The 25359-nt window shown below is 39.9% G+C and overlaps 1 protein-coding gene and 1 non-coding gene across 2 annotated transcripts in view; one reads left to right on the top strand and one right to left on the bottom strand.

Annotated features, from left to right (window-relative positions):
- The first annotated feature begins 5345 nt into the window (after nucleotides 1–5345).
- On the top strand, nucleotides 5346–5417 carry trnap-ugg (transfer RNA proline (anticodon UGG)). Its single transcript has one exon. It is a non-coding gene; the product is annotated as a tRNA-Pro (tRNA).
- Nucleotides 5418–5969: 552 nt separating this feature from the next.
- lrp5 (low density lipoprotein receptor-related protein 5) overlaps nucleotides 5970–25359 on the bottom strand; it is a 50226-nt gene continuing 30836 nt past the window's right edge. The window contains exons 12-29 of the mRNA XM_084934371.1: nucleotides 20852–21068; nucleotides 20594–20747; nucleotides 19231–19366; nucleotides 18826–19070; nucleotides 17925–18109; nucleotides 16617–16765; nucleotides 15848–16025; nucleotides 15246–15442; nucleotides 14775–14980; nucleotides 13031–13221; nucleotides 11983–12192; nucleotides 11769–11894; nucleotides 11076–11312; nucleotides 9618–9728; nucleotides 9276–9515; nucleotides 9044–9186; nucleotides 8863–8960; nucleotides 5970–8602 (exon numbers count right to left, since the gene is read on the bottom strand). Of these exons, the coding sequence (XP_084790497.1) occupies nucleotides 8281–8602; nucleotides 8863–8960; nucleotides 9044–9186; nucleotides 9276–9515; nucleotides 9618–9728; nucleotides 11076–11312; nucleotides 11769–11894; nucleotides 11983–12192; nucleotides 13031–13221; nucleotides 14775–14980; nucleotides 15246–15442; nucleotides 15848–16025; nucleotides 16617–16765; nucleotides 17925–18109; nucleotides 18826–19070; nucleotides 19231–19366; nucleotides 20594–20747; nucleotides 20852–21068 (3345 nt within the window). The 3' untranslated portion in view covers nucleotides 5970–8280. The remainder of the gene's footprint in view (nucleotides 8603–8862; nucleotides 8961–9043; nucleotides 9187–9275; nucleotides 9516–9617; nucleotides 9729–11075; nucleotides 11313–11768; nucleotides 11895–11982; nucleotides 12193–13030; nucleotides 13222–14774; nucleotides 14981–15245; nucleotides 15443–15847; nucleotides 16026–16616; nucleotides 16766–17924; nucleotides 18110–18825; nucleotides 19071–19230; nucleotides 19367–20593; nucleotides 20748–20851; nucleotides 21069–25359) is intronic.

The following is a 25359-nucleotide window of genomic DNA, read 5'->3' as shown; positions in this document are numbered from 1 at the left end:
GCGTTATAAACAGAAGGCACAAGGATTTTTGCAGGATTATATCCCAAATGAAGTTCATTGTCTGTAAAGACAACTATCAAGCAAATCTTTACCAACTTAAAAAGCCTGAAGTCAAGTTAGTGTAAGAAAAATCCTTCAAGTCAGTCAGCCTGTGTACATTTATGCTACACACACATATATATACATTGCACACATTGGCCGAGAGAAAACTCATCTGTTACAATGATTATGTCAAGCCAGGGATTGACCCACCAACCTTTTGATTAAGAGAGAACATTTTATACCTCCTGAGCTACAACCACCCTGGTGTGTGCAATGGGTAGGATCATTTATGCACGTGCAGTGACATACCATCTTTGGAATTTGGATTTATTTCCTGGCTTAGAGCATTTTTTGTTCAACAATAAATTTATGTGAAAGATCCTAAGAAATAAGTCTTCAGTCGTGTGGTATCAGCTATTGGATCCACTAAAGAGCTTTTGTCTCAACTATGACTGTACATGTCTGTGTAGGTTCTCAGCCATCCAGGTCATGGTCATAGTCTAAGGAGCTTGAAAAGAAAGCAACTAGATTTCTTTAAATTTCTTGACGACATTTCACCTCTCATCCAAGAGACTTCTTCAGTTCTAACACCAAATGGTGGAGAGTCCCAGGCATTTAACTAGTTATGTGCCTAATCACATGAGTCAAGCTGTGAAAAAAGGTTTGGGTCATTGCCACTTGAGTTTTGCGGTAAAACCAGTGTGAGACTTGAAAAACATTGAACAGAGGGGGTTGAAGTTAAGAAGCTTCTTGGATGAAAAGTGAAATGTTTTCAAGAAATTCCCTTAGATTATGACTGTACATGGTTCCTGACCTTAAATGCATCTTTTAAGTAGATTTTCATTAAAAACTGGCTGAGACTAAAGCTGAGTTAAAATCAGATGTCAGTATATGTTATCAATATTATTAGGCATATTAACGTGTTCTGGTGCTCCTAGTGCACCACCATCAATTTAGCTTTGAAATGTTCTGTTAAAAACTCTTTTAATATCAAACCAGCTGCTAATAGAAACACCAAGACATGGTGCTACACAAATATATTGGAGGTAGTGGGTAGTGGCTTGCTCCTACTTTGTCTGCATCATGTAGGCATTAGATCCATTTAATAAAACAGGATAACTGACTGTGGGATGTAATGGTGAAATCTTTCCTGTTTTATATCTGAATAGAGATCTGTCCTGTGGTATCTGCCCACCTGTTTTTATGATTATTGCTTTGTCCATTTGATCTTTCTAGGCCTCCTATCCTATTTGAATAACTGTAAATAATTCACAAATCACTTAAGATGATGATTGGCCATAAAATGAAAAGTGGTCAAAGGTTATTTAGGGTGACTGGTTCAAGGGTTCCAGAGAAGATGTTGGTATTTAACAACCTTTGGGGATAACAATCATAATAATATTTATGTAGTGCTAAAAGCATTTGTCAAAGACCTTTGTGATAATCATTAAAACCTTTATCATTTAAAAGCTTTTCTGAATTATTAATCACAGAAATCTATGATAAAGTATAAAAAACAAATCGTGCAACAAAAAAAGGAGGAGTCCACTGCGGGCGTGGTTTGTGGCTCATCTGCAGGGGTGGAGTGGACCAGTAGATTCAGAGGTGAACTGGCTGCTCCAGTTTGCATGACAAATATCCATGGGTATGATGCTGCTGTCCAATGCATCCATTGGATGCATGTGTGATGGATAGAAAGAACAAAAGCATATAAGAAAGTACTTGTGTGAATAAAGAAAATAAGAATCAGACCATCTGCCATCACATTACTCCAGTGTTAGCAGCCTAGTATAGTATAAAGTATACTTTATGGCACTGTTCAAGTGACCTCAGGCAAACATCAATTGTAACAGTTTTTAAAACTAAGCTGAAGACGTGGCTTTTCTGTCTTTTCTGTAAGCTTATGGAAACTGCTGATTTTTCGATCGGTTGCTGTTGGGTTAGTTCATGTAAACATTGTGAATGTATGTAGGAAGTTGGGTTCCTAAAATGTTCCTAAAATGTTCCTAAAATGTTTTAGGAACCTTTTTATTCTATTTTACTTTAGTGTGAATCACCTCAATTTTATATGTACTATAGAAGTCAAATTTATTGAATCAACACCAGTTCCTTTCATCTCTGGCTACTTGCAAAGGTGAAGCCATTCCTCTGTTTCAGAGACTTTGAGAGAGATATCCATGCCTTCATTTCATCTCGACTCGACTTTTGGAATAGTAAGTCTGTCATCAGTTAGCCGACTGCTGCTGGTCCAAAACGCTCCAGCACGGTTACTAACTGGCACACACAAACAAAACTACATATCTCCCAAACTAGCATTCTTACACTGGCTGCCAGTGAGTTTTTAAATTGATTTTAAGATTTAATTATCTAATGCTCCTAGCTGTCGCAAGGTCCAGATTAAAGCACTGAGGAGACCAGGCCTTTGCTGTGACTGCTTCTAAATTGTGGAACAAATTGCTCCTTCACATCAGGACCTCCCCAACATTGGACACTTTCAAAACCCATCTGAAAACCCACTTTTATTCTTTGGCTTTTAAATCAGAATGAGTTTGTACTGCTTTTATTTGTCTTATTTCTTACTCAAATCTTCCCATTTTATGCTTCTTTTCCTAAACAATATCAGGTATATTGTCTATATTATTATCTCTTTGGATCTTAAATGTACAGCATCTTGGTCAACAGTTGTTGTTTTAGATGTGCCATATAATTCATTTAGACTCTGACTACAAAAATGAATCATCATGAAGGTGTTTATCAGCTTGGTCAAATAAAACCTGGGTTTAACCGGGGCACATGAAAGGGAAGGTGTTTTGTGGCAGACGAACTGTAGATAAAAATGTGCATGTTTTTAAAAACACATAATGACTTGCTAACATGTGTCATTTCTTACAGGAAGAAAAAAACCTTTGGATGTCAAAGAATCAAAAACTTGGAGAAACCTAGGTTAAAATAATGTAAAAAATACCACAACAACTGGTCCCACATAAAAGTAAGTGCAGTTCGCGTTATCATTGCAGAAAGGATCAAATTACAGTTCAGCTGTGGATTTGCAAATTCCTGTTTATTCTGTGATTTTTGAGGCCCCTTTTACTGATATATTCAACAAGTCAGCACAAAACATTTTGCAATCTGTGTGGTATTTCAGCAGGTTGAGCATCTTTTTGGAGGGAAAAGGGAGTGTGAAGGGAGGAGAGAGTAGAGCGAGCATTAAAATAATGTCAGGTGCGAGGGAGCGAAAACAGAGAGAGAGAGAAAGAGAAAACCAACCCAAGCAGCTGGTGTAATTACAGAGCGGCAAACACAGGGAGAATAAAGGGAGAGAAAAAACAAAAAAATGATATAAGATTGAATGCTGGGCTCCACCTCTTGCTGCCTCTGTACAGCCCTCAACACCTGTCTACCAGCTGGACTAACTTCACTGGACCAGTTTGCTTTTTCTCTCTTAGTATTTTTAAACTTTTACATGCATTCTCTTAGAGTCCTGTATTTATGGCTCCAAGACTTATTCCCAGCACAACACAGCACATTACCTGGACTGTAACATTAGCAGGCCCTCAAAAGTTTGGAATAAAAACTTTTTTCTTTTTTTTTTTTTAAATCTACAGCTTCTATAAACTATTACTGTCAGATGAATACAGGTTTTTTTTATCATGAATATGGTATTTTAGATACCCTTCTGTTCTGGTAGAATATAGCAAAGGATTTCCCCCTATTATTTCTTTCTTTCTTTTTTTTAAACACATCATCACTGCAATGTCAAACACAAAGAAAGTTCAATAAACCAGGAATCCAGGATCAATCAGTGACCCCATTCCTGAGTTGCAGTTTCCAGAAGTTCCAGGTGTTGAGAGTGCCTGCATGACTGAAACATGACCACTGCTCAAATCGGTTCATATGATGAAACATCACTGGCCCTAAGAATACTTAAAGAGAGATTTTTCATAGATTTTCCAGAGAGATAAAATGAGGAAGACTCTTGATGAAGCAGATATACTGGATTGCAGGTTGACCCAGGGTACTGCTCTGTGTCAGCGGTGGTCTTAAAATGTACTCCCAGTTTCTAGATGATACTTCCTTCAAGCAGTGGTACAGGAAGAAGCTCAGTCAACAGACGTCAGCATGATATACAGAACAAAGTTCCATCATATCTGCAGCCAACTACATTACAGCATAGCCATCCATCTGAGGGTTCGGTCAGTAATAACCTCATCAGACCTGTGTATGGATGGAGGGATGGACAAACAGACACGGGTCACATACTGTAGCGGGCATTTTAAAAGAAGCTCTTTAAGGTTCCTGTTTTCTTTTAAAGGTCAGAGATGTTAATTTTTCTAATTCTTTCTGTGAAACGTTTTGGTGTTTTTTTTTAAACAACAAATTTAGAATATTATATATATATATATATATATATATATATATATATATATATATATATATATATATATATATATATATATATATATTATATTCATCTGTAAATTCTGCATGCTAATAATATCTATGTATAATATAATATTACAATAATACAATATGCATTATATTTACCATTTTTCTGTTTAGAAGTAAAACACTTTTAAACTTTGCCTCTGCTACATGTTCAGGTTTCAGATGTGGTCATTATGCTATCAGGGAATATACAAGTATAGGCTAAAATTGTGTTTGCAGTCGATCAAATACTTGTTAAGATTGATTCATTTGACCCCTTTAAAAGTCACTAATAAAGGCTTTGGCACAGCACTCATTTTGCTCTGCTGTCCCCACATGGGGGCAGCAGAGCAATTTGTAAAGACGACTAAACGTGATCAATTGTTAATGTTATTAAGGTGTTTATAGGAAACAGAAAAGGTTAATAAAATGAATAAATTGGATATTTGTATTTTTTTCTGTAGTAAGTAATCTCCAGCCAAAGTTTTGAAAAGCGTTTTCTCTCCTTTTAGGTGACTGTTGTTCACAGTCCAACAAAACACATGGACCCTGATGTTCACATATAGCACAAGGTCTACATATTATAGATTATAGATAGATTATTGATGGATGATGGTATGCCGTGAAAATGTTTGATGCAATTGAGAAATGATTTTAGAGATTATATCAAGTTATATGTAACATTTGTTCCTCGCGTGATGTAAAATATTTAAATACGTTTAGACAGACAAATCAATGAGCAGAGATAAAAACATACACAGCTCCAAGGACCGAGTTCATTTAGAATGTAATGCATCCATCTCTACCAATAGGTGTCGCACTCTCCACACGAGGCCGAACAGCCTTATGAATACGTTTTGTCAAATGCTACAATCGGCGGCTCGTTGGTCTAGGGGTATGATTCTCGCTTTGGGTGCGAGAGGTCCCGGGTTCAAATCCCGGACGAGCCCTGTTTTCTTTTTATTTGTACATTTCCTTCTTTCTTCAGAAAGGCAGTGACTGGAAGCAATTACTGCATGATTTTTCTTTTCTAACATCTACATGTTAGAGCAAGTTATACATTTCTTTCCATGATTTTTTTTAAAGCATTGTGACCGTATGTGATTTAATGGTTGCCTTGTTATAGCTGAACTCCTCAGCAGCTCAGAGAGACACAGTGTTCTGGTTCCTCTGACTGTATCTACCTCCAAAGAGCTTTAAAGGATATGCAGAGGTAAAAAAGCCCGCATGGGTTTTGCATTTGTTATACTGTATGTAGTTTCTGTGTGCTTCTGTTTTGTATTTTCCATTAACCAAATCTTAGATGGTTTCTCCTCCCTGATTCTGGTTCTGCCACATTGCCTTCCTGTTGTACAGAAGATCTTGCTTCCCACCTTCTGCATCTGAATGTTGGGATGCTCTCCAAAACTGAAGGGTCTTCACCTTATATAAAGCAACTGCGACTGTTGTAAATTATATAAATAAAATTGAACTGAAGTGAACTGAATAACCTCAGACAACACTTTCCTTAAAATAAAACCTTTATTATATAAAAATGCTTTTGATACAAAAAAATGTCACAAGGGTAAATTACGCAAAGCATTCTTAGCAGAGACAACAGGTACAGGGTTTTACTGACACAGTGGTTTGAGGTAGGGCCTTTAGCCCTCAACATAAATGTGTTGTGCTGCTAAAAAAGCGCCCAACTTCAGCTACCTAAGCTGGAAATCTATTTTAGCTGTAATGTCACCTGACTGGAGATAATTTAATCAGGCAACAGGAACAAAGCTTACTCCAAGACCATGCAATTCCTGACCTTTAAAAAGTGCTGCCAAACTGCACTTCCCTCTAACTCATCTAACACAGGTGAACTTCTTCCAGGCACAAAGGACACTTTCACCTTGATGACAGCTAAAAGAAGCACTTTTCTGACCCACTATCTGTCTTTGAACTTGAAAATGGATATTCTCGTGCCAATCTATAGTCTTTATGGTAACAGTGCCAAATATTCCTATAGGGAGTGAATAAAGTTGTGCCCTCTGGATCAGCATGAAATATCGTTGGAGAAATTTCTTTCGTAAGTCATTCGTAAGTTTAAAAGTGTTCATTCCTTTAGGAGCATGATCACCAGCTGTTACTACGACATCAATTTCTTGTATGTAACGAGCAAAGATTAATGGGTCAGCAAAGTCTCGAGATTTCATCCTCAGTGGACTACTAATAGACAACTTCTTCAAAATCTCTCCAGTAGTTATTATCTTACAAAATGTGGCAAAGCTCAGAGGCCAGAAAGTTTGTCTAATCTGAGGCAACTGCTACCTTTGGTTTAATTTAATCCAATTTAATTACATTTTATTTATACAGTTCCATATTAAAGCAACAGTTGCCTCGAGGTGCTCGGGATTACTGAGGATGCTTCAAGCTGTGTGTGTTAGACTCACAGCATCTAAACCATCCTTCAAGTGCAGGTTATGCAGTGATGAGTTCATTGTACAAAAACACACAAAAGACTTTGTGGAGAGATCAGGGAAGAGTCATCTGAAGCATGGAGGTTTTCAACCTTTTAACCTCCTTCCAAAAATAACTCCTTCAAACCAAACATTTCAACTGACACCGAGACATACATAATGATCTACATACAAAGTACAAAGAACAAACATGGCTATAAGAATAATTTGCTATTAACTGTAGAGTAGCTTCACGATCTACTGTCAGTATAAGAGTGGCAATTTTGGCCTTTCTGTGTAATGATAGTAACTGATATCGTATGTACACAATAGCAGCAAACATATTTTTGGTAAACAGGATGATGAGAATACAGAAAAAGTGATGGAAGAGGTTCTTAGTTACACCAAAAAGCATTAATTTCTCATAACTCAATCACTGACTTCATTACACATATTTACAATAGCTTTACATGTTGGCATTCGTCTGGTGTTTGCAGGCAGGCGGTGACTTTACTCAATGAAGACACTGTTAGCAGTGGCTTTGTTGACTGGAGAAGGCTCTACTTCTTCACAAGGCACAGAGTTCAGCTATGGAGGATTCAAAGTTTGAAATGGAGGAACACAATGTGGGAAATGAAGCAGACTTGACCTCTGTGATCATCCACTCTGTCACTTTTTAGTGTACATATTATAAATCAGTCATCAGATTTTTCCAATTCACCTAGCAAGCCTTCACATACCTGTATGCTCCTGTATATTCATTCATCCTTCATTCACACACTCACTCACTCCACTGTCCTTTGTTTTCTGTCAAGCTGTGGATCACCCACTATGAATAAAGTATGAAAAACATTTCCATTATTTGTTGTTTGTTCTTTTGTTTTGTTCATGTGATTTTTAACACTACAGTATATACAGTCCTGCTGACACAGATGCTGGGAGGAAGGACAAGACAGATCTGTGAAGATTGGGGGAGATGAGATGGTGGTCTTTTGGATGCACTGGATCTGTGGTTTTCACACTCAATTTGTGAGGTCACTGCATGCTGAAGAGGAAGTAGCATGAGAAATCAGGATCCTTTTTGGACTGATGGAAACCCAAAACTGGCCCAGCACAGGAAGGTTTCTTCATTCCATGGAATGAAACTTAAAGAGGGAATGCCCTGAGGCATGGCAGGGACAGCCTTGAACCTTCAACCTGTTCCATGCGAGTGAATGTTCAAGCAGGGCATTTGGAAGATTAGACAATGGCCACCCTGAGAACTCCTGGATGACTGGAATGATAAAAGGACCAATAAGGCACTTGAGCCTAATCAGCTGATATGAAGCTCTCGTAGCTAGCTGACTTCATCCCTTTCTTTCTCACAGGGGTCCCAGGCTGTTGAGGGTCATGAAGAGTCAGTGCAGGGAGAGGGAGGAGGGGGACATAGGTGGAAGTAGGAACGCTCTGTAGAAGGGGATGGAGGGCAACTTTCCTCAGCTGACATATACTGGGATCGGGGCGTGGGGGGTGGAGGGTATGGGTCAGAGTCTGAGTTGAGGTCCATGTAGTACTTGTGTTTGGTGTGGCTGCCATGGCCAGAGCCCTTCCAGCGACCCACTGACAGCCCCAGCCCAGCCGGCGGGTGGTGGGGAGTGTAGTCGCTGTCGCAGACATCGGTACTGCAGGGAGTGGTAGGTGGGACGGTGCCACGGACCGGGTTATAGGGTCTGAAGGAGAGATGACACAAACTTCGTTTTCATTGCAGTTTACATACAATTAATCTTTGTTTACATCATAATAACCGAAAAAGATCGCAAAATCAACAGCAGGAGATGTGAACGTCTCCTGCTGAGGAGGAAGTCCAAGGCCCAGTAAAATAATTACAGTGTCATAAAGTTTGCAAGTGTCTGGTAAACACACACATGACAGACACTTGCATCTCTGTCATGTGTGTGCTTGGAGATAGGCAACGATAAGACTGTATGACCTGTATGATCTGGTGGTAGATGGACTGTTGGAAGAGTAGAAGATCTCTGTGTTGTAGAGAGAGCGGTCAGTGGCTGGAGAGGGAGGAGGGTTCAGGATCTACAAAACAGAACAAAAATCTGTAAGTAAACTGGAAAGTAAACCATAAACAGCATGTGCACTGTATGTGTGTGTGTTTGTACCTGAGGATAGAAGGCTCCCTTTGTAGATGAAGAGCTGCTGGATGAAGCTCCAGTCACATGATTTCTATCATAAAGAGGAGCTCCACTGCTGCTGCTGCCCATCAGACTGACAGAACTCATCATGGACTTCCCACAGGAGATACCTGCACACAATAGTTTACAGGTATTATTAACACCTGTGCTGATAAGTAGCAGTGTAACCATAGCACTGCTGCTGTGTGCTCCAGCTTACCTTGATAGGTACCATGCTGAGAACCGCTGGGGGTGATGAAGTTGAGAGGTACATGGGGTGTCCCGCTGATGTACTCATGAGGAAAAGTCCCACTGGGGCCTTTGTATCGTCGACACACCACACGCTGGCAGACAAAATAAGCTCCCCCGATGATGAAGACGAGCAGGATGATGGCAATAACTGGGCCGATAGTGTTGGGCCCAGTGCTCGGGATGCCACTGGAGGGAGGTGACACATGCTCTGAACATGGACAAGTAAAAAAGAATACAGAGTGTAAGACAGGAAGTTTACCAGAGAATATACAGCCATGTTTCTGCAGTTTGAATATCTCAGTGTTTTTACCGCAGGCGAGCTCATCTGATCCATCAGGACAGTCGGAGTAATTGTCACACTGTTGTTTCTTTGTGATACATTGATTGTCACCACAGCGGAACTGGTTGGGAGGGCAGATAGCTGGAGTAGAAGAGGAAACGTAGCAAGATGTTTCAATGGCATTTTTTTGTTTAAAAAAACAATAAAACCAAAAGCTGTCGCATTTATGTACATTTTATACACAACAGGAAGAAGAATGATGGAAAATTAGATGCCAGTGATTGGAAATTTTCTTTGTTTAGACCGAGCATGGGGGGAACTGTTACTGAAAGCAACACAAATATGAGGTAGACAAGATAGCAGAACACATACGTGGAACCTCTGCAAATATTTCTGTTGCAAACAGGCAAATCCAGCCATAGCAGTGGAGAATCAACAAAAGAAGGGTGACGTTTCAAAAAGTAGGTGGGTTGGTTTTGTGACTAAGGAGACCCAGGGAAGATGCTCTTTATATATTCTATGAATGATCAGATCGATGAAAATAAACACACTGAGAGCTCCAAGACAGACACGAACAGTGTCGCTGACTTATTGTTTGTATCTATGCAACTGAATTTTTAAGCAGTTTAAAAAACATCTTTAAGCAGCAGTTGTGAGCCTGTATGAAAATGTGAAAAATGGCTGTTTGGTGCTGGCGCTACTCATTTGACCAAACACAACAATGCAAGACTACAAGGAGTCACTTTAGTAACTGGCTGTTTTTTTTGGTCAGGCTTCTGTGGCTGTAAATACAATAGTCTTCTATTCTCCCTGTAGTTTAATTTAAACACAATCTGCATTAAGAGGAGCCAATAATGCTCCAAGCAAGCACTTGGCAAGAGTGGTAAGGAAAAACTCTTAACAGGAAGAAACCTCCAGCTCAACCAGGCTCACATAGGGAGAGCCAACTGATGTGAACAGTTGGGGGTGAGGTTAAAGAGAAGACAGCAGAGGGAGGTAAGGTCACAATATCCAGCCCTAACTATATACTCTATCAAAAAGGACGTTTTTTTATAAAACAGTTTTTGAAAAGCAGAAACTTTTTAGAAAGAAGTGCACTATTTGGTCAGTACAGTCCTATGGGTTCTTTAACATGATAACTATATACACTGATAGAGCTATAGAGGACGTAGAGAGGATGATTCTTAACCCCACGACAATTCTGGTCCTAATGAGGAAAAAATGACTTAGAAACTTTGTATAAAGAGTATTTATACATTTCATAACTGTAAGGTCTTTATCTTACTATAGAAAGTGCTTCGAGGCAACTGCTGTTTTGATTTGGTGCTATAACTCATAGGTAAACTCAGGCTATTATTTGTTTAGCAGAAATATCAAGCACCCTAAAGAACACTGAAAGTAGTTTATTTAAAACCTAATTTATCAGTCACAAAACTTCCATGCATAATGCTGCAAACATCTGTGCCTGAGTTGAGCGTGTAAACCTACTTTCACAGTCCTGCTCATCAGAGTGATCAGCACAGTCCAATTCACCATTGCAGCGTCTTTGAGCATCAATGCAGCCTCCTTTGTCACATCGGAACTGGTATGTAGAACAGATGGGACAGTTGTCTTCATCACTGCCATCTTCACATTCTGGAAAGCCGTCGCAACGCCAGGCCATAGGAATGCAATCAATCTCCCCTGTGGAGCAGGTGAATTGCTCTGTTGAGCAGGTAGGCGGCTCTGAGAAAAAACAGAGAAGACAACATATAAGGAAGAGAATGAAGCAGAGAGACAAGTCACAATTATCTGTGGAAGGGAGAAGTACTGAACTTTAGATTAGACCCTTCAGACTAAGAGGGACAAAACCTAAACAACAGGAGTGAACATGCATGCAAATGTATATACAGTGTATGTACAGTGTGTCATTAGACATTTAAACATTCCTATAAATAACCTCTGTCACTGTTAGAGTAATTACAGCCAGCATTGCTTCCTCTCTGCTGCCTGTATTAATCTGTTGTGCAACAGTATAACTAAAACACAAAGAGTTCTTGAATTGGAGTTTTAGAAGAAAAAGCCTTGAATGTCCTTGTACTTCTGAAACTCAATCAGATATGCAGGTCGGACGTGTCTGCTTCTCTGAATTCTCCACCCAGAAATGAAAAGGCACTTGAGTGCTGTTACTGTGTTGCTCACCTCCACAGTGCAGCAGGTCCTGCAGCAACACCAGGTGCATGGGACAGGAGCAGCGAGGTGTTCCATCACCCTTAGCAATGCAGATGTGAGAACAGCCCCCATTGTCACGAGAACATGGGTGGGACGCTGTAGAAAGAAAAACAGCCATTGATACAAAGGCCAAACCATAAAGCCACACTAATATAGCTAATAGTTCTGTGGGAAAGATCTGTACCAAACTCCTGTGGGTCGATCTCTTCCACAGCGTGGATGGAGGTAAGGTATGATATCCGTCCCTGTATGCGTGTGCGCCCATCTCCAGTAAGTTTGTCCACCCTTTCAATCATCTGCTGCTGACGGTCAATCCAGTACAGATGGTCACCCAGCACTGTCAGCCCCATAGGCTGGAGAATGTTTGAGTCCTGTAGGACAATGCGATTTGCTCCTGGGATAGATGCAATGATATAATAAGAACAAGAAAATAGTTTTTCCTGGTGATGATAATTGAGAGTTTGTCAAATCCAACAACCCTACGTTGTTTTTTCCTCACTTCTCTAAATAAAAATATTGATTAATTCATTGCCACCAAACTAAATGTGTCAGTGTCTCTGGTGGACAACCTCAGGGATGGGAACAGTAAGCTTGGAGTAATAACCACTTATGTGATATATTTGAGCAATCTAAATGAAGCCTATGCATAAGTTCAATAAGGAACATCTGTAATCATTCATCTGCCTGCTTTCCTGGGTGTTCATCTGCTTTTCTGTTGTAAAAACAACTACTGCATTCCCACGCCGTCAATCACAATACTGACAACATTACTCTACTCGCCCGCCTTGTTTGAGCCAATGGCGCATGGTTTAAATCTGTGCTCTCCCTCATTCTCCCTTTCTGACTTTTCGTGCAGCCCACCGCCTCCCCATCTGCACCTCAGACACCTCAGCCAGCGCTCTATCCAAGCCTCAGTCTTCATCTTCACCACCACCAGCGTCTAGACTCCAGGGGGCCCTGTCCTAAATCCGATCATCACTGGGATTTTGTTTTGCCATGATGGGTCATCTGGGTCTAATTGCCAAACACATGAATTTCTCTATCTCAATAAATCATGTTCACTACTTCCAAATGAGATCTCCTTGTTTCATATTTGTTCATATTTCTATTTTATTTTCAATATTTACTGTGAGGCAATATTTGAGTCATATTCTGGCACTGTTCTTTGTTTTATCCAAATGTGTATGAAAACATTTCTTTCATATAAATTACTTCTTTTTATGGTGACTCACCTGTCAGGTCACTGCTCTCAATGCGTTTAAGGTCGGCATCAACCCAGAATAGTTTTCCCAGCTTATTGTCGAGTGCCAGAGCTACTGGTCTGATGAGACCAGTGGTGAACAAAGACTCCCTCTCTGTCCCATCCAAACTGGCACCTTCAATCTTAGCTGAGCGCTCCTGCACTGTGGTGAAATACATGTACCTGTAGAAGTGGACATGTGTCAGCAGGATACAACTCTATGTGCTGTTGTAAAATTCTTTATTGGATAATAACTAAGTAACTGAGCAAGTAAGTTTATTAATAAAGCACCTTTGACAGACCTGAAGTCTCAAAGCACTATATAGCAAAATAAATAAAAAATAGGGATAATCACAATAAATTGTAATAAAAAACAGTTAATACTGATATAAAAACAAGGTTAAACAGAATAAAATAGAATAAAAGAAAACTGATCATTTAAAACAGTTAAAATGAATTTAAGGAGTGTACAGAGGAAGCTAAATAAAGTTGGAGTTGGAAACTTGTCCAACTTCCAAAGTGCTAAAGACTGAAAGGCTCTATTCCCTCACTCTTCAGTGTCATATGAGGAAAAGCCAATTGATTCTGAGCTTGCAACTGAAGACTGCGAGCAGCATTGTGTTGGAAGGAAATGTAAGAGTGGCAGAATTATGCCCATGGCATTTTGTATAGCCAGGAGGTGAGAAAGAGGTGATTTATCTAAGCTGGTAAACAGAACCGCGGAGTTACAAATGCAAGAGCAATTTTCTCCTGTTCAACCAAAAAACTACAGCTCTCAATTTAGAAAATCTCCTTAATTGGAAAAGGAGTATGAAACAAATGTCACATGCAAGTCAAAGCCCAAAGAGGAACTAAATATTATATTACATTATATAACCAAAATTATGACTGGTGGACTTTCCTTGGCTGATTTGTGAATGTAGTTCGGGAAGAACAATAATCATGGTCTCTTGGTCTTTTAAAAACGAGACTGAAAATGCCCCAAATCAGCAATTTGCATGATAAAACTCTGAATTGACTTTACAGAACTTTTTCTCAAAATTTGCTTATAAACAGCATGTTTGAAATAGCCTGCCAACAGAAATGGCATGAAAATGAGCATTTTTGAGTAACCATTTTCCTCTGTAACTGATGATTAAATGCAGAGAGGTGTACTGTCTAAGGGAAGCGTGTATAATGGAAATGGTCCTAGCATAGAAGCCTGCAGGACTCCATAATTAACGTGTGTGTTAAGAGGACTCTCATCTCTCAGGACTTTCATTCATTGTATTATGAAGCACTTTGTGATTTTTATCTGTGAAAAGCGCTACATAAATAAATTTTACTTACTTACTCCATTTACATGGTGGAGTCTATTACATAGATATGATTAAAACCACTGAAGGACCGTTGACACCCACAGCATGCTCTACTCGCTGTAATAAATTATTATGGTCAACAGTATTGAACGCTGCCCCGAGGTTTATAGCAGGACAAGCACAGATGTACTGTGATGAGCTCTGAAACCTGACGGAAGCTCTTCAAATAATCTCTTTCTCTACAGATGATTAGTTAGCTCCTTTACAACCACTCTTTCAATCATTTATGAGATAAAAACAATATTGGAGATTAGCTTATAATTAGTTAAGATAACTGTCAAGTGATGGCTTTTAAGTAATGGTTTAACCTCTGCCAGCTAGAACCATCAATCTTTCCAACTGAGCTTAGTAGAGTCACTGTCACAAAAATGAGCTTACCCTTTCTCAGCATTGACCACAATGGCCCTTGGCTTGTCTGTGTCATCCTTGATGACCACGCCCACAGTGTGACCATCCATCCTCTTGACGTTGATGGTGTTGGTTGTCTCACAGGTCCAGTAGATGTTCCGACTATAGGGATCCAGGCTCAGGTCATGAAGCTGGTTGTCCACTGGTTGAGCAGTGCTGCTCACTATCATTGACGACTGAAAACAAACACAGTAAGGTCGTAAGGTCAACATTTGACCTGTTCTGACATTCACTTTGAGTCACATGAAGCTTTATAAACTGCTATATAATATATAATGAAAAAATATAATACAAAAGAATGAAAATAATATAATAAAAAGGTCTTAATCATGATCCTATTCTAATTTCTAAGTCAATGTTTATTTATCCTTTTTTCCACAAAAACACCCAATGGTGTCAAATGCTGTGAGTATGTGTTTTAAGAGGGTGATGTGGATGTACCATGGCCCCATCATCTCTGGCTCTGCGTATATTCTGTCGCCCATCGAGCCAGTACACCAGTCGTTCCACCGGGTCATAGCTGACAGCTCGAACATTTCTCATTACATGGATAGGAAGGATGATGTCGGGACTCTGCTCTCCTAAAACCATTCTGCTGATGCTAGCCTTTTGACTGAAGAGCAGGAAACTTGAAGGAGCTGCAGACAGAGAAACAACAGAGAGGGGTGTGGGATTTACAGGGTGAACAAATGTAGAGAAAGGGTGTGCCTGGTGAAAAGACTCCATGTTCTCTCTGGCAAAAGAAAGCCGAAGTTTTCTCACACTCACGCACACACACACACTAGAGGAGCTACACTCATGGGAAACAACTAAAGTATGTTGGCTTTCACAGTCTTTCTGTTGGCTGTTGAGAAAGAAGCGGCCGAGGTTAATCGTTTTACCTTCAGTCATTTCTGTTCCAGTTGTCCTAACTGTAGACGCATAGTCGTATAACACCAGCAACTATTTTAATGATCATATTCTTCATTGACACTCTGTTCAAGCCACTAGCCTGCACTCTCTCTTACTTGTGTATATGTGTGATTCCCATCAGCTGTACTTACAGCTACAGTTTCGTCCATCTGGGTTCAAGGTGTAGTGGGAGGCACACCGGCACTGGGCACCAGCAGGAGTGGCCAGGCAGAGGTGGGCACAGTTGCCGTTGTTGTGTGTGCACTCATTAGTGCCATCCTGGCGAGAAGAGTGGAAGACCAGGATGTCTAGCATCAGCTCAAGCTGGCCCTGAGGAAACAGTGTGTTAAAGCTCAGCAGTTTCAGATGGAATATGAAAGGACCAACAAAAAGTTAGCAATGCCAAAAAACAAATACACTAGTTCAATGCACAACAGTAAAAATGAGATTACATTTCCTTATTAGGAATACAAAAAAATGTTGTGGTCTTAAAATGACCCGTGTCCAAGTATATGCAGGTCATTTGGAAAAAAAACAAAACAACTGAGCACAAATTAGCAATCCAGTTGTTAAACATATGACTGAAACTTGGTATAATGTGGGAAAATGTTTAAAAGAAATAGAAAGTATCTAGTGAGAAGATTTTAAAGTACAAACATGGAATAGAACAGAGTAGAATATAATAGAACAGCTCTAAACATGAGGTTATTTGAGAAGGCTTGTGGATCTGGATGTGGAAAGTGGACTGGCTTAGTTTGATGTAAACTGTGGCTTTGAATAAATGGGTCAGAGTGTTGTTTAGTTTCTTTTCATTCCAGTTGTTTGGTTCTTGTCTGTTTGTGTTGTCTTGGTTATATAATAAATTATTATATTAGTGTAAAAAATGAACACATTGTTTATATAATTAAAGTGGTTTCATACCTGCAGCACCACAGTACGGTTGTATCCGCTGCGTTTGTCTGCACGTTCAATGCTACGCAGGTTAAAATCAGTCCAATAGATAAAATCGCGGTACTGTGTGAGACCAAAGGGATGAGGGAGGTCGTCTACTATGATCTCTCTCTGAAGGCCTGCAGAAGATATGACAACATTTTTACATCTACTCAAGAGTTCTTCAACTTTCCATTATGTCATGCTCCAAACATCAAACAGCGTCCACTATCTCTAAAGACTTGTTTACAAATAAGAATACTTTTTTAAACCACCATTCAGCCCAGCAGATAGCTCTGAAAGTTAATTTGTTAAGTTTTATACTGGGTGTCTTTTCTGACTCAACCCCAAAGGGGATTTGCATCTCTGGCTAGAATCACTGGAGACCTTGAATTGGGACAACACAGGAAAACTCATAAAAGCCCTAAAATCAATACTTTTTTCTTTTTGCTGTAAGAATTTCTTGTGTAAATTTACCAAGCAGCCTTATGGATTAGACAGGAAAAAACTAACAGACTATAAGACAAATTCTTTAGTTTGCAATGTGCCTAAGGGGATTACATACATATAATTGTATGTATGTATCTGTATATCGGTAAAATTCTCCACTGGCCCTGAAGATGAAGTGAAACTTTCTGTGCATATACAAAAGCATTTTACTCTGTGCAATATCCCACAAAGTCTGTAGCAGCCGCTGGAATTCAGTGGCTGCCAACCAAAAACAAATTGTCTAGAAAAAGCTAGTGATTAATCTTTTGCTTTTAAAATTACTAACACATAAACAATTGTAAAGTTGTGTCCAGCAGGCTCTAAAAATACAATTCTGAATATGAGGAGGAAAACAAATTGATGAGTTGACCCATTCAACAAGTATTGGAAAATATGGTCATTTTCTTAATTCCTGGTCACTCCACAGTCCTGCCACTTTCGCCTTCTGTCTTTGCAAGTTTACTAGTGAAGCACTGCCAAGTGTTTAGGACGAAACCCACACAGGCACAGTGCAAACATGCAAACTACACATAAAAAGGCCTTAGGTAACACTGATATTTAAACAAGGTATTTTCTTGGCAACTGTGCTACTTTGCTAGTTTCCCCCTGGTCTGCCCCACCCTCAACAGTTTCTTTTGTTGTACTCATGTTCCTACTAGATCGTCTATCTAACTTTATGGACTGGTTTTTGGACTTTGCCCTTTGCTTGCCACATTCCTGCTACAATGTATTTTTGCTGACTATTGAAAGTTTAAGTCCTCTTTCCCGTGACTCATTATCATGCTAAGTTCTTGGTGTGTGTTTTCAAACCTTGCATGTTGGTGCTTTCAATCATGCATGTGTCTAGGTCAGTCCAGTAGAGACGATGGTCTACATAGTCAATGGTCAGTCCATTGGCACGGCCCACTTTATCCACCAAGGTTGTGATGGTGCTGCCATCCATGTAGGCTCTGGCTATGCGTGGCCGACCTCCCCACTCTGTCCAGTACATGTAGCTGCAGACAGAAAGAACTGTTATGCCTTGTGATACACATCACCAACGTAATCACATCTGAACGTAAAAGGATGTAAAAGGTTTTGGTGGTTTTATTAAAATCTGTTTCTTTTTGTTTTTTGGGTACATTATTTATCTAACTGGCTAATCTAATCCAAACAGGGAACACGCTTCCACTTTAAGAAGACAACTTTGTTTTTCCTGTTATCAATATTTGATCATGGAATGACATCAGCTGGCTCCAGGCAAGTGTGTTGAAAGGTCTGGCCCATGACAGCATGAAGACATCACCAAGTGTGTAGCAACTTGGCATGCTGACACACGTACTTAACAATGAAACAGAAAGACTCACACAGGCACATCACTATGTTTTGGGGTGATCTGCATACAATGTAATAATGCAAGGTTTGTTAATAAACAGGTTTAACAGCACCATCCCTCACAAACTGAAGGTAACTGAGGAGAAGGCAGTGGGATGCAAATGTTGTTTTATTTGACTGTCCATTTGTTTGATGACATACATTCGTCTCACACACATATTCATTAATAAAATGTAGAAAATCAAATGACAGACTTTTCTGCAGATTGTATAGATAGATAGATAGGCCACAGGCACCTGGTAAGGCCCCTGTACTATGAGATAGTGGAGGAATTTTTATATCCACAGCAGTGAACTGGGCCAATATATCAGGTATTTTTAAAACTGTATGGTCTTACCCATTGGCTGGGTCCAGTGCTAGTGATCGTGGGTTGTCCAATGATCGAGGATTGTCAAGATCCTTACAGACCAGAACCTGTCGATACTGGCCATCCAACCGGGCCACTTCAATGCGGTTAGTGCCTGTATCTGCCCAGTAAATGTTGTGACCCATCCAGTCAACTGCCATGCCTTCTGGGTAGTCCAGCCCAAACTCTATAATGTGTTCTACAGAGCTGCCATTCATGTAGGCTCTGCTGATTGTCTGGCAGGAAAACGAGCAGAGAGGAAAGTAAGAGATAGACAACAGGAAAGAAAAAGAGCAAATTCTCCTTTAACTGATAGAGGTGAAGAATTCCCAGTTTCTCTTAATCTGATGCAAAAAAAACGCTAACACATCAGGACATTTCTGTTGCAAAACATACCTTTGCCTGTATGTCTGTCCAATATATTCTTCTTTCATAGACGTAAACATCAAGAGCAGAAGCCTCTTTAACTCCTGTCACAGGAATGACCACATCATTGCTGTTGGTACCTAAAGAAATACTCCTGATGTTGTCCCTGAGGAGAAAACAACACAAAAGAATCCCTAAAATTCCCGTGCAAGTTACATTCTCACCTTCAAGGCTGATGGTGAAACAAGCCCGAGGTCAAAGTCTTCCAAGATCAAGTCAAGTCCAAGGTGACAAAAGTTAAAAATCAAACAACGAAAGAATGAAACAAAATAAAACTTCAAACTTATGTCCTACTGTTGTTCAAGGTGCACTACAACAGTATGAAACTCCTATTTCTCAGGTTTGTGACATTTGTGACATTTACAAAAACACGAGATAATAAAATGCGAGAGTATAAATGTGGGGTGCATTTAGACAATTATAGAACCTGGTAAGGACCAGATGATTTTTTTATTGTGTCCTGATACTTAAAAAATTAGTACTCAGTATTGTGTTCACCGTCTCTAATGGCAAGTAGTTGTGGATGGAGCGCTCACATCAGGCCACCAAACAGTCCACTACCATTTGATACAGTGAAACGTCCTCCCCACTGATGCATGCATGTTGTGATAGCTGCTCTAGCTGCACTGTGTTAGAACCATTTGTTAATACTAAAACTATAAAAAGTAAGAGGTTACAGTTGGACAGTGCTTAACAGTGTAGGAAAAACCTTATGACACTTCAGGGGAAAAAAGAAAAAATCAGCTGAATTTGTTTGAAACCAAATACTGTAGCATGAGGTCTGCACAGACTGCCAAGAAGTAGCCACTTTAGTCCTCCTTCAGATGGCGCATTCAGGCACACTACTGAGTGTGGTTCACCCTCATTTTGAAAGCACTCGCACAGTGAAGTTAGACGTATAAAAACAGAACAAAACAGATCTGAAGCATTAAAATAAACTGCATCCATTGTGTAGACAGCTGGATTGATTTAAACTGACGTGTATCTCTTCCTTCAAATACAGAAAAGAATGAAAAATGCAGCTGTTATAAGCTTGTATAATCAGAATTACTGACACAGATTGACACACAGCAAAGTCAAAGCACCTACTAGACTAAACCATGTCTGAGATAGCAGACACTTTCTCAGGACTGAAGCCTAAACCCAAACTGAAGTACTACAGTCAGGTAAGGAGAATGCTAATCCCCTATGCCATTCATGTTTGTGAGCTTTTCCTGTTTTTTTTTGTCATTTGTTTTTGACATAATAATAACAGAATGACTGTAATATGCACCAGTTGCAGATAACAAGAGCAGCAGGGCATTTCATGCTATTGATTGAAAGGCGGACAGACCTATTAGTGAAGAGCAGGAAGGCTTCGGGCACCACACAGGTCTGGAGGTCTGAGAGGAGCTCCATCCCCATTGGACAGGCACAGCTGACAGCCTGCTGACGCCAGAAACACAGATGGCTACATCCACCATTATCACCAGCACAGCCATTTGTACCTAAAAGAAAAAAACGTTTTTTAATATGCCATTTGATATTTTTTTTCTAAGTTCCGCTTTGTTGCTGCATGTACAGAACTCAGAGGAAAATAAGCATTACTCACCAAAGGTCTCTGTCACTTTAGTTGCCTTCAGCCCCATTAAATCTGGCAGCTGATCGATAATGATCTCTCGTACAGCTGTGGTTTTGTGGACCCTCTCAATGCTCCGTCTCTGCCAGTCAGTCCAGTAGATATAATCCCCCAATAGAGTAAAACCAAAGATATGAGGCAGCTTGTCCTCTAGTAGAGTCTGTCTGTTACTACCATCCACACTGATCACCTGAAACAGAAACAGAAATGATGGTCGGAAAAAAGCGCAGATTAAAAGCTCAGCTTCTTTAATCCATCATTACAGTTGTAATCATCCTAACCTATAGTTAGTTTTTATAGATTAAAGGTGAAAATATAGTCTATGTCCATGTTTTAACTAAATGTAAAACACACAAATGATATAGATTAAAGAATTTGGTCCATATAAAACCATCAACCATTCACCAAAGTGTTGCCAAGCAGAATAATTAGTTAAAGAGGTTTGAAGAGTGGGATTTGAGTTTGACACATGCTGTAGCAGCCAAAGAAAACACTGCTGGCAAGGTGAAACCCTTCCTGCTCCTAACAATATGGTGACACGTCACGTGTGTGTGTGTGTGTGTGTGTGTGTGTGTGTGTGTGTGTGTGTGTGTGTGTGTGTGTGTGTGTGTCTATAAGCAGAAATTGAGAGCTACAATTGACAAGGCTGCAATTAGAACTTGTGTCCAACCCTCCTCCTCACCGCCTGTGCTATTACTGGACTGGCCTCAACTGAAATAGACACAGGGTTTTATTTTAGACACACTACAATCATTTGCAGTCTACATGAAGGTTTGCGAGCGTGTGTGTGTGTGTGCATGTGTGTCTGGTCACATGTTAACTACAAGGTCTCTAATGTGCCATGGTAGACATTTCGCAAACTATGAGCATGGTGGACAGATATATTAAAAATGAGTGCTGGGAAGCAGTTTAGCATAGTAGAGTAAAGCCTGGAGCTGGGGAGGGATCTACCGTTTTCAATATAACTGAAGAGATTATAATAGGCTATTGTTAATGCCAAGTTGTAGCACAAAGAAAATGATCTATGTTGAGACTGAAGGCCAGCTTATGAAAGGTAACTGCTGTTCTGGTATGTACTTTCTTACTACAGCCTAGGCCACACAGTATTAAGTACTGGGGAGTACATGACCGTGTTCATACTTCCGTTTACACTAAGCATTTGTTTTCACAACAAAATCCAGTATAACACAGGAACATACTGCACTTTCTAATTAATTACAAGCAAGCAAAAAGTTTACAGTTCACTGGTTTCTAAATGGGGTCCAGGTATGCTGTGGGATTTTGGAACAACCGTACATTATTGCAACATACAGCTGCACAAAACTTTGGGAATGATTTATTAATTCACATTTCCCCTAACTAACCACCAGTGCAGATCACCAACTACCAGTCTAATGACTTTAACTGGACCAGTGATGCTTACAAGCACGCAGGCTAGATTAGAGTAAGGGTAAATATGGCCTCAGTCCATGGCCTAAAGACTGGTTGGCGACGCCCAAACAATCTATGGTTGCCAGGAAAAAGAGTGTATTCCCTGAAAGGTTGGTTGATCGCTTTCCCAAGTAGTAAACTTCAGTTTAATTCGGTTTTTTATACAGCGTCAAATAACAACAAAGTCGCCTTGAGGCACTTTCTATTCCAACAGACCAAAATTTTACTGTGAAGGTTAACGTTCTCTGTTTACAATTTGGATAGCACTTGCACAGTTTCTGCACATATTGGCTAAAGTAACATCAGACACCTAACAAGAAAACACTTTAAACAGAAACTTTTTTTGTTTAAAAGTGTGTTGCATCTCAACTGGAGTCAGCAAGACTGTGTTGATTTGTGTGAACATGCATAATAAGGCAGTGGAAGCAAAGTATTTACTACAGGACCACTGCAACACTGACATTCTTGCAAAATAATTGCTAGGTTGTGCTTGATCAAGATGAAGCAGAGAGGCTGTCAAAAACGTATGCGTTGTAAGATCACACAGGAACACATCTGGGGGCTGATATATGTGCAGGTGTACCCTTTGGTGTACCTTCAGCTCAAGTTTAAAAATCTCTGGCTGAAATGACACTAACATGATCATTTTACTGTTCATCATTGGATTAGCCATCAATAATTCTAATTTCACATCAATAATTCAACATTTGTCAGACTCCAAACTGAAAATAAGGAGTACAGACTATATAATACATTGACTGAAAAACTTGCTACAAATTTGAATTCAATTTAGTCGTCAGTATTACCTTTCAGCTCCTGCTTTTATATATATTTCGAACACAAGAAAAAAGCAGAATTAGAATGAGTGTTTTGCTGTGACGGGCATCTGTTTAATGAATACTCATTTAAATATCCATTCACAGGCCGAGGGGGTGAGCAAACAGAAATAAATAGAACATTCACTTTAATGGGCCTCTGATCCAAGGCAGGCTCCTAACCCCTCCACAAAAAAACCTATTCATTTATCACTGTGAAACAATTAGACATGGACATCCCAGTGAAAAGATGGCAGAGAGACTCCCTTTATTTCCCCTCTCGTCCTCTCTTACTCACTCTTTCTTTCCACTGACTTTTTCAGGAAGAATTATGCACTGGGAATGTGATTTTTTTTCTCATCTTTTTCATTTTGGGTGTGAGAATGTCGCTTTTCTTGATGGACGTCCGGGGGGGATGGGAAGAGGGGGCAAAAGAAAGCTAGCGGAAAAGTAACAAGGTCTCATCAAGCACACAGTGAGACATCAGACCATCGGATGGTTCACAGACGCTCACACGTGGATTTTCTCTGATAAACATAAAGACAGACCCAGGATGAATAGAATCTACACAAAAAACCAAAGAAGCCACAAAGCTTATACCAATCACAAACCACACCACAAAAGCTTTGATACAAGCAGTGTTTTCCATAGGCAAAAAACCTACCAATGCATTCACTGTAAATGTCTGGTCCAACATTGATGCTGATGTGAAAAAAAAAACTGCCAGGAAAACAGAAGCACTAAAGGAAAAAGCAAGAGTGATTTTAACAACTTCCTTACATGTGTCATCAGCACTTCTGTGACTGGATAGTTTCCCTGAGCGCAGTGTTACTTGATCGTAATTAATTAATTACTTTACACTTGCGTTCACATAAAATACTGATTGTCTAATGTTTTCTGATTGTATGATCTGATTTTTTCCCCCAACATAGTAGAAATGAGCACATTTGACTTCACTCTAGTTTTAAGCCTTAATTTCTTTAGTCTGGTAAAATAATCTTTACTTATACGATCCATCTCCATCTCCAATTATTGGAGATGACTGCATCCACGACCACACTCTGCGTGGTGGTTTATCGACCGCCTAAATATAGCAAATATTTTATCACGGACTTTGCTGATCTGCTAGGCTCCGTTCTTTTTAAGTATGGTTGTGTTCTCATTGTCGGTGATTTTAACATACACACTTGCTGTAAGGATGACTCATTTGCTAAAGACTTCCTTGCTTTAACGGACTCTTTTAACCTGGCTCAGTGGGTTAATGACCCAGCGCATGTTAAAGGACATACTTTGGACTTGGTTTTCTCATATGGTCTGGACATTTGTATCAAGGATATAAGTGACGCTGGGATCTCGGATCATTTCCCAGTTATATTTGATACTGGCTTATGCACTAATGAACTACATCCTGCGGCTCCCCTTCGCCCGCTACGTGTAATTAATGCTGAAGCGATGTCAAACTTCTCTATGTCTTTCTTGGATTCTGCATCTGTCACTCTCGACTGTTGTTCTTTTCACTCGGTTGATGACTGCTAATTCCTTGCTATCGCTATTTTCTTCAATCCTTGATACTGTTGCCCCCATTAAGATGAAGCGCCCTAGAACCTACTCTCAGTGTTGGCTTAATGACACTACGCGCGCCTTACGTCGCGTGTGTCGGCACGCTGAGAGAAGGTGGAAAAAAGATAAACTTCAGGTTTCCCATGACATGCTACGGACTAGCCGCTTAAAATTCCAAAGTGCTGCTAAAATGGCCAAAGCGTCCTTCTTGTCCAAAATCATCCTGGCCAATGACCATAACCCCCGTACCTTATTTAAAATTTTTAACTCTGTGGTTAACCCTTCCCCGGACATGCCTTTAATTTATTCTCAGGCTCTTTGTGAGCGATTTCAAATTCACTTTTTAGAAAAGGTCTCATCTCTTAAGTCCTCCCTTCCCCCTGCTTTATATCCTCTCCCCATTCCTGAGTGCATTTCAACTTTCCACCAGTTTGAGCCTGTGTCACTTTTGACTCTTAAGCGGCTAGTTGCTCAAATGAATAACACCAATACTGTGCTTGACATTCTTCCATCTCGTTTAGCTAAGGACTGTTTTGATGTAATCGGACCTAGTATCCTATTTCTTATGAACTTTTCCTTGCTCTCAGGCTGTGTTCCTTTGGCCTTTAAGCATGCTGTAGTCCACCCGATTCTTAAAAAAAGAAACTCTGACTGTTATGACCTTTCAAACTACAG

Source organism: Perissodus microlepis, chromosome 7 (assembly GCF_051167445.1).
Source record: "Perissodus microlepis isolate ML-2025 ecotype Zambia chromosome 7, ASM5116744v1, whole genome shotgun sequence".
NCBI classification, from domain to species: Eukaryota; Metazoa; Chordata; class Actinopteri; order Cichliformes; family Cichlidae; genus Perissodus; species Perissodus microlepis.
The sequence above is the reverse complement of the archived record's forward strand: the minus strand, read 5'-3'. Positions and strand labels throughout refer to the sequence as shown.